Source organism: Dendropsophus ebraccatus, chromosome 5 (genome assembly GCF_027789765.1).
Source record: "Dendropsophus ebraccatus isolate aDenEbr1 chromosome 5, aDenEbr1.pat, whole genome shotgun sequence".
Classification (NCBI taxonomy): domain Eukaryota; kingdom Metazoa; phylum Chordata; class Amphibia; order Anura; family Hylidae; genus Dendropsophus; species Dendropsophus ebraccatus.
Window position 1 is genome coordinate 104,219,540 of NC_091458.1, and position 14,566 is coordinate 104,234,105.

The following is a 14,566-nucleotide window of genomic DNA, read 5'->3' on the forward strand; positions in this document are numbered from 1 at the left end:
AGATCCCAGGAAGGCAAGGGACTTCTTACTGCAGGTACTATATTCTTCACAGCTTTGAAGAAAGTCTTGACCATCGGATTATTCGAAAATTTCCCATTAAGATGTGCATTAATCGCTGTGAATTGCAGCTTCAAAGTATTTAGTTTCAGACCTTTTTTCAATCCTTCTTGCAAGAAGTGTAGAACTGAAGGGAGGGAAACTTCTGAGGTAGAAGGGCTGATGGTAGACTTAAAGACCTTCCAGATTCTTTCATATGTCTTGAGCGTGTTTGGTTTCCTGGCTTTTGCTAAGGTTTGTATGACTTCTTCTGAGAAACCTTCTTGGCGAAGTTGATCTAGTTCACCAACCAGGCTGTTAAGTGGAGTCTCTCGAGATCTGGGTGGTATAGTCCCCTCTGGGAAAGGAGGTCGGGACGAGGTGGTAGCTTCCAGAATCTTCCTCTCGAGAGTGACCAGACGAGCGAGAACCAGGCCCTGCGAGGCCAGAACGGGAGAATTAAGATGGCTTTGGCCCTCTCTTGTTTGACTTTTTCTAGAACCTTCTGAATCAGAGGAACCGGAGGGTAGGCATAGACAAAAGTTGTCTTCCAAGACATGGACATCCCGTCCAGCACGTAGGGGTTCTGATGACGGACCAGGGAACAAAACTTCTTGAGTTTTGCATTCTGACTGGTGGCCATCACGTCTACTTCTGGGAGACCAAACTTTTGGGTTATTTCCCTGAAGATCTTGGGGTTCAGGCTCCATTCGCCCGGCATCAGGCGATGCCTGCTGAGGGCATCTGCTGTCACATTCAGGACCCCTCTTATGTGAACTGCTGAAATGGCAAGAATGTTCTTCTCTGCCCACTGGAATAGTAGTCTGCATTCCGACATCAAGGAATCGGATCTCGTTCCCCCTTGCTTCTTCAGATAGAAGACTGTTGCCATGTTGTCTGACTGCACCAAGACCTCTTTGTGGCGAATCAGAGGAAGAAAATGCTGTAACGCCAATCTGACTGCGTGCAGCTCTTTCCAGTTTGATGACATCATCCTCTCTTGTGAGGACCAAGCATTCTGGATCCACCTTTTCCCTACATGGGCACCCCAAGCCCAGAACGAGGCATCCGTGGTGACGGTCACTTTCGGACGAGGTAAGAGAGACACTCCTGTCTCTAGACGGCCTGGATGCAACCACCATGTCAGGTCTTGTCTTGTCTTGTGAGAAATGAATAGTGGCTTGTCTAAGGTTGAAGAAGTCCTCTTCCATGACGTCAGGATGTCCTCCTCAAGAGCTCTCGTGTGTGCCCGTGCCCAGTTCACAGCGTCTATGGATGATGTTAGGCAGCCTAGAGTCCTCATCGCTCGTCTTACTGAAGAATGAGGATGGACTATTAAATTTCGGACTTCTGCTCTCAGTTTCCGGATTCTTTCGGTTGAAAGAGTAAGAGTCATTTGGTGCGAATCCAGAACAAATCCTAGATATTGGACCCTTTGTGCGGGAACCAGTTGAGACTTTTCTCCGTTTATGATAAACCCGTGTTCTTGAAGAAAGTTTAGAGTGGTGGCCAGCTGAGAGCGAAGGAGAGACTCTGACTGTGCTTTGATGAGCCAATCGTCTAAGTACGGTATTACGGTTATTCCCTGTAGACGAAGAGCTGCTGTTAGAACTACGGCCACTTTTGTAAATACCCTTGGCGCGGAGGACAGGCCGAAGGGAAGGCATGTAAACTGGTAGTGATTTTGAGTCTGATGATCGAGGATAGCTACTCGCAGAAACTTCCTGTGAGCTGGAATCACTGGAATATGCAGGTATGCATCTGTTAAGTCTATTAATGCAAAAAAATCGTTTGGCTGCAGACAGGCGATGACTGATTTTATATTTTCCATTTTGAAGTGTTTGGATACCAGGTGCCTGTTTAGGTAGGTTAGGTCTATTACTAGCCGGAACTTTTTGTTTGGCTTTGGCACGGTGAATAGTCTGGAATATACCCCTCGGCCTCTTTGACTGAATGGAACCTCTTCCAGGGCACCTTTCAACAGGAACTGCTGGACCAGGGGGGGAAGGTGAGGATCGGATGAGGTGTTTATGAAGAACTTGTCCTGAGGAATGGTTCTGAACTCTAGTGAGACACCCACGGAGACGACTTTGTGCACCCACAAATCTTCTGTAGACTTCCGCCAGGTGGAAGAAAAATGTAGCAGCCTTGCCCCCACTGGTGGAACTGATAGCCTGGCGTCATTGCTCTGTAGATCTTTTGGACTGCGGCTTTTCCTTTTTAGGATTGTAGGTTGTCGAGTCTCTGGTCTGTCGGGAATTGCGAAAGCGAAAAGGCCTATAGTTTTTCTTAAATTTTGGTGAGGTACGTCTCCGATGAAACGGTTTCCCAGGTTGTTTCTTCACAGATGAAGGAAACACCGCCCCCTTGTCTTCATTGATATCTTTTAGAATTGGGTGAAGTTGGGGTCCGAACAGGCTTTCTGGATCAAAGGGGAGAGAGCAGAAATTATTCTTAGAGGAGAGATCACCCGACCATTGTTTAATCCAGAGACACCTGCGTATGGAATTCGTTAATGCCAGAGTGCGAGAACTCAAACGGAGAACATCAACCGGATAGTCACATAAAAATTCAGCGGCTCTTTTCATCTGAGGGATTTTATTAATAATATCCTCACGTGGTATTCCTTCTTCCAGATCTCTGGTCAGATGACTGAGCCAGGTGCGGAGAGCTCGGGCGACTGGGACTGCTGCAAGTGAAGCCTTAGCTGTAAAGGAAGCAGAGGAATAAGCTTTTTTAGACAGCGTATCTGCTTTCTTATCCATAGCATCCTTCAGTAATGTTGCTTCATCAGAAGGATAAACCGAGTTCTTGGATAGCTTAGCTACAGCTAGATTTATTTTAGGGGGCAACTCCCATGCTTCACACTCTGTAGCGTCTATTTTATACAGATTTTTGAACCTGGCCCCAGGGTCCACCCTTTTCTCGGGTTTTTTCCAGTCTGCTTCAAACAAGGTTTTTAACAGTGGATGACTCGGAAAAACTTTTTCTTCCCCCGCAGGATAGTAATATAAAGCCTCTTTCTTGGGTCTCTTAGGAAGGGGCTTTTCTGATTCCACTGTAGTTTTCACCGCTTTAATCAATTTATTTAAGTCCTGCTTATTAAATAAATAATAATCCTCAGAACCTCCCTCATGCGGATCATCAGAAGACGAATCAGAGGAAGCAGCAGAGGAGCGTGCTGGAGGAGAGGGGGATCTATCAGACCTTGACCTCTTAGCTGGTTGCTGAGCACCCATAATGTTGCCACACTGATCTTTAAACCAGGTGAAGAAATCTTTTGCCTGCGACTGGAAATAATTGACAGCAGGAGGGGCTAAACAGGCATCACAAGTGTCATCCCGGGCATCATCAGGCATAGGTTGCCGGCAGGATCTACAACTCCTGTGCCTCGCTTTCCTGCCTCTTTTCCCAGAGTGACCAGACTCAGACATCTAGGGAGAAAAAAGTATGGCATTAATATGCTGGAATGGTAGGCATACAATCTGGCCCCAGCACACAGTACTTACTATTGGCGTCTAAATACTCGGCTGCCTGGCAAGTGCTAGAGCACTGCCAGCAAGCCAGACGCCAACTAAATACCTTTCCAGCGCTTTGCGCATGCTCCGTCGGGCCGCGCGTCACTTCCGGTGACGTCACTTCCGGTTTGGCACTTTCGGTGGCGTCACTTCCGGTTTGGGCACTTCCGGTGACGGCACTTCCTGTTTGGCCACTTCCGGTGACGGCACTTCCGGTATGGGCACTTCCGGTGACGTCACTTCCGGATTTCCTGGCGCGCACGATTGGTCCGCAATCTTTGTGCCTCCCGCCGGAAGCACGTCATCCCCGGCCTTAACGTCCCATCCGGTCTGACCTCCAATCCCGGAAACGCCATCTTGACACGTGGAGGACACCGGAGGACCCTAACTTCAGCAGAAACACCGGGGATATGCGGGACCGCACACAGGATAGAGTTATTGCAGGTACTCGCTGCATGGAACTCTAGAATAAACCTTCCTTAGCAGGAACCCTCGCTGCTATATTTAGGAAGGTTTAAGCCCACAATAGTGTTCTGAAACAAATAAAACATAATATTAGTATAAGACAAAAGTAAAATATATAAATATAATAATAAAAAACCTGACTCCTAAGAGTCCACAGACTCTTCTAAGATGTTTGCAGAAGAAATAAAACTCAGTGTGTTGGTGGTCTCTCTGCGGTCTTATAGGAGCTTAATTATCTTTGATTGTTAATTACTGCTAATTAGTCTCTTCTGACTTGTTCCAGGGAACCTGAACTTAACCCATTGTTGTGCTGCCGGAGGACGTCCAGGAAATATATATATATATATATATATATATATATATATATATACTGTATATCACTGCAGGACCTGTATAAAGGAGAACTAGAGGTCTTACCATGTTCACGAGAGAGAGAGAGAGAGATGATAGATGATAGATAGATACGATAGATAGATACGATAGATAGATACGATAGATAGATACGATAGATAGATGCGATAGATAGATGCGATAGATAGATACGATAGATAGATACGATAGATAGATACGATAGATAGATACGATAGATAGATACGATAGATAGATACGATAGATAAGATACGATAGATAAGATAGATAGATAAGATAGATAAGATAGATAGATAGATAGATAGATAAGATAGATAGAATCCAAAAATGTAGCGGCACATCCAATCGTGAATCAAGTGAAATTTATTTGCTCATAAAAAGTACAGCAACGTTTCAGTCCATACTATATGGACCTTTCTCAAGCCATAGTGAACACACTAACACAGCAAAATCTTATATACATGTGTGAATAGATCAATAAAGTGACGACACAGACATCAATTAGTGAAAAAGACATGTTGAAAAACATATGTTACAAGTGAGTACATGAAATAACGTAGTAATTATGAGGATAAATATCCATAAGTATAGAGTGTACAATTAAAGTGTATACAGTGCAAATATTTAGATGATAAAAGTTAATTAACCATTAAGGAACACCTGGTGAGCGATATCCATCATCCAATAGTTTCCAACGTGTAGACAGCATGGAGACACACCTCTAGTGTGGAAGTACTGGTGGAACGCAAATCAATATGGACGCAACTGAGTGCGTGTCAGTATGACTGCGCATGTGCGGGACCACATTTTCAAAAATGGTGGCGAGAGGCTACAGAAACGTTGCCTTCCTGTTATGCTGTGACAACTTTGAATAAATTTGCACTGTTCTCACGTTATCTGGAGTGGCGACAATCTACTTTATATATCTACAAGTGGGCTCGAGGTTGGAGTTCCTTGCCTGGCACCCTTATTCTCCTGAGTGCTGCTGAATTTACTGATAGATAGATAGATAGATAGATAGATAGATAGATAGATAGATAGATAGATAGATAGATACTGTAGATAGATAGATAGATACTGTAGATAGATAGATAGATAGATAGATAGATAGATAGATAGATAGATAGGAGATAGATAGAAGATAGATAGATAGATAGATAGATAGATAGATAATAGATAGGAGATAGATAGCTAAAAGATAGATAGATAGATAAATAGATAGATAGGAGATAGATAGATGATAGATAGATGATAGATAGATAGATAGGAAGGAGATAGATAGATAGGAGATAGATAGATAGATAGATAGATAGGAGATAGATTGATAGATAGATAGATAGGAGATAGATTGATAGATAGATAGATAGATAGATAGATAGATAGATAGGAGATAGATAGATAGATAGATAGATAGATAGATACTGTAGATAGATAGATAGAAGATAGATAGAAGATAGATATATAGAAAGATAGATAGGAAGGAGATAGATAGATAGATACTGTAGATAGATAGGAGATAGATAGAAGATAGATAGACAGATAGGAGATAGATAGATAGGAGATAGATAGGAGATAGATGGGAGATAGATGGGAGATAGATGGGAGATAGAAGAGAGATAGAAGAGAGATAGAAGAGAGATAGAAGAGAGATAGATGAGAGATAGATAAGAGATAGATAGATAGGAAATAGATAGATAGATAGCTAAAAGATAGATAGATAGGAAATAGATAGGAGATGGATAATAGATAGATAGGAGATAGATAGATAGATAGATAGATAGGAAGGAGATAGATAGATAGATAAATAGATGATAGATAGATAGATAGGAGATAGATAGATAGATAGATAGATAGGAAGGAGATAGATAGATAGATAGATAGATAGATAGATAGATAGATAGATACTGTAGATAGATAGGAGATAGATAGAAGATAGATGGATAGATAGGAGATAGATAGAAGATAGATGGATAAGAGATAGATAGGAAATAGATAGATAGATAATAGATAGGAGATAGATAGATAGCTAGCTAAAAGATAGATAGATAGATAGATAGATAGATAGGAGATAGATAGAAGATAGATGGATAAGAGATAGATAGGAAATAGATAGATAGATAGATAGCTAGCTAAAAGATAGATAGATAGATAGATAGATAGATAGATAGATAGATAGATAGATAGATAGATAGGAGATAGATAATAGATAGGAGATGGATAATAGATAGATAGGAGATAGATAGATGATAGATAGATAGATAGATAATAGATAGGAGATGGATAATAGATAGATAGGAGATAGATAGGAGATAGATAGATAGATAGATAGGAAGGAGATAGATAGATAGATAGGAAGGAGATAGATAGATACTGTAGATAGATAGGAGATAGATAGAAGATAGATAGATAGATAGATAGATAGATAATAGATAGGAGATAGATGGATAGATAGATAGATAGGAGATAGATAGATAGATAGATAGATAGATAGATAGATAGATAGATAGATAGATAGGAAGGAGATAGATAGATACTGTAGATAGATAGGAGATAGATAGATAGATAATAGATAGGAGATAGATGGATAGATAGATAGATAGGAAGGAGATAGATAGATAGATACTGTAGATAGATAGGAGATAGATAGAAGATAGATAGATAGATAAATAGATAGGAGATAGATAGATAGGAGATAGATAGATGGATAGATAGATAGATAAAGATATCTAGTTGTTTTGTGTATAGAGGTCCTGCTGTAATATATATATCCTGCTGTAATAGATATATATATATTACAGCAGGACCTCTATACACAAAACAACTAGAAGCCCCAGCACATACAGTAGACTATTAGTTTGCAGAGCCTACCGTGTTGCCCTCTATCAGGTCAGGTGTCCAATCACATGACCCGTGACTTCATCATAGGTCCTTCACACTCAAAGGTCCTCTTTCCTACTCGGCTGTAGGGAAGATTTGTGCAGGAAGACAGGTGCCCAGGGACCCCAGTATGTATCGGCGGGCCCCTAACTGTCACATGTGGCCTCTAGTCCCCTTTGTTTCTACACTTTTTTTTTTTTTTACTAACAAAAAAATGTAGTAACAGACGGGACTGGGCCCCTAGAGGAGCTGTGGGCCCCGGCATTTGCCCTAGTTAGCCGGGTGCTGACGCTGGCCCTGGGTTTATCCCATACATAAAACAGATGAAAGTAGCACAGGTTGCACTATATTATATGCCAATGTGAATAACATTAGCTCTGTGTTACAATACCCCCCCACACACACACGCACACACCAAAAAAACCCCCAGATGTAATGTGAAAGCAAATATGCATGTGAAAGTAGAAACCCAAATCTAACATATACAAACATAACTGACTTTTTATTTTATTTTTTAGACTTTTTGTGGTGGTTGTGCTGAATTTACTGTATGTGCACCTCACAAAAAAAGGATATAGCCATAGTACTTTGCATGGAAAATTGTCTGTACCTTTTATAGCACATGCTTCTTAGAAGTTTAAGCTGGGCAATGACAGTCATATGTCACTTTGCCAGAAATAGATTTGCTTTCAACAAGTTGATCCACTGGTTATGCTGCAGGTCCAGAGAAAAGTAAAGTGTTAAAATCAGATGTGTACTGTACATATAAACATAGGCCCAGATTTATCACTGTAAACTGTTTTACACAGTTTGATAAATCTGAGCCAAAATGTTAATTTTTCTGGGTATATTGTAAATGAATGGTATAATTTTAGCATGTATTTGATCATGAAGCTGAAACTGTGCCCCAACTGTGTCTATTTATTTTGGGGGTCTTAGTTCTTTATTTTCTGGTTGCCCTTCCTGGTTGAGCAGTTGCTCAGTACTACAAGTTCCAGAACACATTGCTTTCCCTTATGTCTTCATTCCTTCTACCCCATGTACTTCCCTCCCCCAGCACTCCTTACTGTTAAGTGCCCAAAGCTGTGGCAGAACATCTAATTTCACTGCAGATTGTTGCACAACCAGTGACGTTGCAGAACCTGTTTCTTTTACTTCTTGTCTGTTCAAGGAGATGGTGATGTAGATTGGAGTGGCAAGATCCAGAGAAGCCTCCTGTGACATCAGAGGATGATTCTTTGTCTCAGGAGAGAGGGAGAAGCTGGGGAGCTGTAAACAATACACATTTTGTAGTTCTCAAATTTTCCGTTTCTTGTCAGTGGTAAAGCACGCAAGAGCAGACTGAAACCAATACTGTTAAGCCTTATACTCACGTTCCAAGTTTCTCGACATAACATCCATGGAAGTCCCTCCCTACGCACATGGAATCTGTCAATATTCTGCTTGGAACAGGGAAAGTCTTGGAATATTTGCAGCACTGTGATGAAGTAGTTACCCAGCTGCTTCATTGCGGTGCTGCGAATATTCAAACAGTTTCCTCGCTGCAGGAGGGGCTCCATGTCCGGCCTGCCACCGATGACACATAGCCGGAGCGCTAAGTTACCTCCCCCAGTGAAGTTCAGACATATATAAAGCTATACCCACCTTCTGCTTCTCTGCCACTCTGGAGTTTCCTGGTTCCTGTTGGGGTCCGCTTCCTACTGCTTCCGATGACATTTACTGGGTCAAGCGGGAAGTACCTACCAACATGAAACTTGATCAGAAGCAGTAAGAAGAGGGCTGCAGTGGGAACCAGGAGCAAAGGATCGCAGGAGGTAAGCCTAGCTTCTTTTATGTTTTTACTGCAATGGGAGGTAGGTTATATAGAAATATATAAGCCCAGAAAACCCAGTAGTATCCAGTCTCTGCTAATCTGTCTGCTAAATACATAAGCAACAGAAGCTGTATGAATATCACTGCTAGCTAGAGATGAGTGAGCATTCTTGTTCGAACTTGGTATTCGCTCGAGTATTAGGGTACTCGATGGCGCTCATTACTCGAACGAGCATCTTGCGATGCTCAAGACAATGGCATCTTCCTCTTCCTGCATGTTTGGCGGCTTTTTTCAGCCAATCATCATGCAGGAGAGTCTTTGGGAGCTCATGGCATCACATGGGAACCCTACATGTCTATAGCAGTGATTGGCTGGCCAGATCAGATGACCTGGGCATATAAGAATCAAGTCCCGCTGTGCTCGTATCAAACGCAGGCTGAAAGAAATTAGGGAGAGATCTGCTGTCTGTCAGGGAGAGTGTTAGGCAGGGAATTAGTGTGCGGTTAGGCAGGAATCTGACACTAAGAACCCAAAAGTCCTTCTAAGGGCTGAAAATTTTTAGAACATTTTTCAGGTCTGCTTCATTTACCATTCTTCTGGCGGAAAAATAAGAAGGAAACCTACTCCAGTCCTCAGCTGGCGTAGGTTTCCTGCCGTGCACACCGGCGCTCACAGGATTTATGTAGAGGCAGTACGGCTCTACATAAATCTCCGTACTGGCAGAGCTTTGGGGACATTTTTAAGTCCTTAATATGGTCTAGTAGATGGATCAGCAGGCTCTTTGTAGATTTTTTTGCTTAACAACATTAACAAATTTTACTGTTAATTTTCCCCTCAGAATCTGGAACCAGAAGTGCCTGCTCATATCACAACACATTCTCCACCTGATAGATGGCCTGAAAATGGAGGGATTACATTTGAAAATGTTGAAATGCGTTACTATGACAGCCTACCTTTAGTTCTGAAGAACATATCATTTAGTATTGAGCCACGAGAAAAGATTGGGATTGTGGGAAGAACTGGGTCAGGTCTGTGTTCACTACCCTCACCGAAATCTGTGACCATCGGCATTTCTGTTTATAATGCTATTAACTATTAGCCTGAAATAGTATTTATGAGAAACTGTGAAGATCCCTGACAAACAGTGAAATGGAAGAATACTGATAAGCTTGTATTACTTTCACAAGCTTAAAGGGATTGGTTAAAGAGTTCAGTGTACAGTATTAGTAACTGCACTGTATATACTGACAGCAGCTCCCTGTGTAACTCATACAGCTAATATCAGACTTCCCTCCTCCAGGCTGAACAGTCCTGCTCTGTGGTGTATCTGTCCATAAGATGGTCGACATGAAGGAGCATGTGACCATGCCCCGCCCCCAGTGTCCTCCATAGACGTATACAGGCTCAGTGGTGGACACAGGGGGACGGGGCATGGTCAGCCTGAAGGAGAGGAGTCAGATTTTTAGCTCTATGAGATGCACAGGGGCCTACAGTCAGTATATACAGTGAGTACACTTACTAATACTGTACACTGAACTATTTTACTATAAAGTGGCCAACCACTTTAAGGCTGAGTTCACGCTACGTATATTTCAGTCAGTATTGTGGTCCTCATATTGCAACCAAAACCAGGAGTGGATTAAAAACACAGAAAGGATCTGTTTACATAATGTTAAATTGAGTGGATGGCCGCCATTTAATGGCAAATATTTGCTGTTATTTAAAAACAACGGCTATTCTATTGAAATAATGGCCGTTATTTACTGTTATATGGCGGCCATCCACTTAATTTCAACATTGTGTGGACAGATCCTTTCTGTGTTTTTAATCCACTCCTGGTTTTGGTTGCAATATGAGGACCACAATACTGACTGACATATACGTAGTGTGAACCCAGCCTGACAGTGTGTTTGCTAAAAGAGACTATTACCATTTATATGAAGGGGCGTACTTGGCCTACAGCAATATTTAGATAAGTGGCAGATTTGAACATAACACCATATGAATGCCTTGTCAGCAGCACTTTGAACAGAGCTTCACACTATCTCCATTGGCTTATCTTTCCCCCTAGTGCATCCAGGTGCTATTTCTTCCCCATGTAAGCAGTGTACTCACTAGGGATGAGCGAATTCACTGTATTAATGAAGCTTGTCAGCTTTCTGCCTTTAGACCAAGAGCTGCTCCATGCCGCTCCACTCTTTGATACTGGGAAAAGCTGGATGCAGTCCTGGGAAACTGGTAAGCTTTGCAGGACTGGATACAGCTTTTCCAGGCACCTTGTGAGGCGCCGCATAAAGGCAGTCGGCTTCGTTATAACTGTAAATTTGCTCATCTCTAGTACTCGCTGCTGCTCTGCACAGGCAGTAGAGAGCACTGTGTCAGACTGGAAAGAAAACTCAACTTCCTACAGGGCATACAGCATCTGATAAGTACAGGATGACTTGAGATTTTTTATCTCTGCATAATTTTCTGACACCCGTTTATTTATTTATTTATTTATTTCAACAGAGTACCCCTTTAGGATAATCAATTTTATTCATTTTAAATAGTTTTAATGTAATGGTTAATTGGTATATTCCAGTATTAGCATATAATACCAGTATCACCATATACCATGATCCATCAGTGCTACATCATTTCTTTACTGTACAGGCAAATCGTCCTTGGCAATGACAATCTTTCGACTGGTTGAACTCTCTGGAGGGACGATCAGCATTGATAATGTCTATATTGACACAATCGGATTGGAAGATCTAAGAAAAAAACTTTCCATCATCCCTCAAGAACCAGTTCTTTTTGTTGGAAGCGTCAGGTAGGCCATAGGTAATATACACTGGATGAGGCATATTTATGTATATAGCCTAGATCTTGTTTGGTAATTCCATTGTCTTATTTTCTAGCGTTTCTGCTTTACTACCTAAAATGCTTTGATATTATTATAAAATGAGCAGCAGACAGATATTACTAAAAGCTGATATATGAGGGTATAAATATGCAAGAAATAGCTTATAGTGGCACACATATGACAGGATCATTACTAACACAACATGAAAGAGATACCAAAATAATAAAAGCTGAATTTCAGGTGGAATTTGGACCCGACAAACCAGTACACAGACGAGGAGGTGTGGAGTGCATTAGAAAGAACTCACATGAAACAACACGTACGTATGAATCATACACTGACACCCTGAGGGAGCAATGGTAATTCCTCAAATCAGTTGCAGTTGTCTTATTCTATATTTAACATGACACAATAAAGGGAGCTGTGGCGATGACTATCGGAATTATAGAAGATGTGAAAAATTCTGTAATATGTCATATAATTTAGTAAAAATCTACGGTGTGGTCTGTAATGTGCACCGAACCATGCTGCAGCCTACCTAAGTAATATTTAAGTAATATCCATTTGTCCCCGTAAATGATGGGAGGCTGAATAATAACATTCGGGAATACTACGCTCTTTATATCTTACATAATACAATGTACTTTCAATGCATGTAGGTAGGTGACCAAAAAGTCTAAGTAATAAGATTATAAAAGGGATAAAAATACATCAAATATAAATTTACTATATATATGCAGGGTAATCCAACCCAATCTACCGTAACATTTATAAGACCCGGTATGTTTACTATGTAGATGGCAAATAAAAAGTACCAATATATGTTATATGTAGAATACAAGCAAACAATATTTTTTTTTTCTAAACATTTAAGGTGGAACAGTTGCATGGGAAGCTACATACCCCTGTGACAGAGAATGGTAGCAATTTCTCAGTTGGAGAACGTCAGCTTCTGTGCATGGCACGGGCTTTACTGAGAAAGAGTCAGGTATGTGGGCACTGAGAGAAGCGCCATGATGTGTATCAATTATGCCATACCTTTAAAACAATTAATTCATTATAGAGACATAATATTGTATGTGGAATTATGACTTTGTGTGTTTTAGGATCTGCTGAATTATCTGAACTATGTATTTTGCAGAAGGTAACATGAAATAACATTACAAGCAAAATTTTGTAGCATTATGTGAGTGTTACCTATTACATTATACATCCAGACATTATTCCCCAGTTCTCTTTTAAAGTCTGTAAGCTTTTATGGCAAAGAGAATGCTGGCCATAACTGCATGAAGAGTGTGTCTAGCAGATTCTAATCTATGCAAGGGGTCAATTGAACCTTCACGTAGTTCCCAATGGCCTGAGTCTAAAAAGGGCCCACAGCTCCTGAATCAAAAACATTCAAGTTGTCCTCTTTGCGGAACCTTTTTTTTTTTTTTTAACTTACCCTATTCAAGAATTCTTAATTCATAGAAAAGGGTCAACAAATAGGCAACAGGGCTCATGCCAGTATGTGAGCATATATGTTTGCATCCCAATTTGACAGGTTGTCAACAATTGCTTGCAACATTCAGTCAAATAATAATATGAACCCAGCCTAATGTGTAATTCAAGGGACTGAACACTTAAAGGGGGATTCATTTCTCAACTAACATAGTTATACTTGTAGGACATAAAACAAACTGGCTGGTGTGTTAATAACTGTAATGTAGATATGTGGGTTCACACGTACCATATCAGCTGCAGATACCAAACTGTCATTTTGAATTAGAAGATATACTCGCAGCGGGACTGTCACCCCGCCGCGAGTATGTAAACGCTGGCCCCTTAAACCCGACGCTACTTGAAGCATATACAGTTCCTGCTGCATCTGAGGCTCTCAGCTCCCTTCGGTCCTGCTCAGCCAATCAGTGCAAAGCACCGCCGCAGTCACTGATTGGCTGGGCGGGACCTCCGGGAGCCTCAGATGCAACCGGAGCGTGGAGCAGGTAATGGAGGGTTAAGGGGGGCGACATTTACGTACTTGCAGCGGGATGACAATCCCGCTGGGAGTATGTGCTCACATTGAAAATGACAGGGATCGTATCCTCAGCGGATTTTGCTGTGAACTCGCAGCATGATATCCGCTGCGGATATGGTACATGTGAACCCACCTTTAATCTTAGGTTTCCCCAGAACTTTATACTAAAATATCCAGCAGAGGGACAGTTTGTGATCAGCTTGTTGTCAATTGATTCCTAGTATAAGTGGGAAGTGTCCAAATCAGATAGGTCCTTCTAAAAGGGTCTATCTCGACCACAAAGTTGTCCTGTAGGGAGCACAGCTTCCTGCTTTTTTTCTGGACATGCAGAAATGGTAAGCCAGTAGTTGACTTAAAGGGCATGTGGTTGGGGGGAACTGGGCTAGGTGAGTAAAAATTTTTTTTTTATTACGACAGACTGACCCCAAACAGAACACTTTTTAAAGCAAACAACTGTTATTAAACCTCTATACAAATTAAATAGGTAACAAGTGTTCTGATGCACTGCTACTTGTTATAAAACTATGATGGAAATCTGCCGGGGCGTGGTTTGGTCATGGCGGAGTGAGCAGCACACTCTCTAAGCTCCGGTCCTACCCTGCCGAATAAACTATCCTCAGCACCGC

The 14,566-nt window shown here is 41.5% G+C and overlaps 1 protein-coding gene across 4 annotated transcripts in view; it reads left to right on the forward strand.

The window, feature by feature from the left end:
• LOC138792866 (ATP-binding cassette sub-family C member 5-like) overlaps positions 1–14,566 on the forward strand; it is a 101,692-nt gene that overhangs the window by 73,502 nt on the left and 13,624 nt on the right. For all 4 annotated transcript variants that reach the window (XM_069970868.1, XM_069970865.1, XM_069970867.1 and 1 more), the window contains 4 exons: positions 9,917–10,106; positions 11,731–11,890; positions 12,164–12,242; positions 12,798–12,911. In XM_069970868.1, the coding sequence (XP_069826969.1) occupies positions 9,917–10,106; positions 11,731–11,890; positions 12,164–12,242; positions 12,798–12,911 (543 nt within the window). The remainder of the gene's footprint in view (positions 1–9,916; positions 10,107–11,730; positions 11,891–12,163; positions 12,243–12,797; positions 12,912–14,566) is intronic.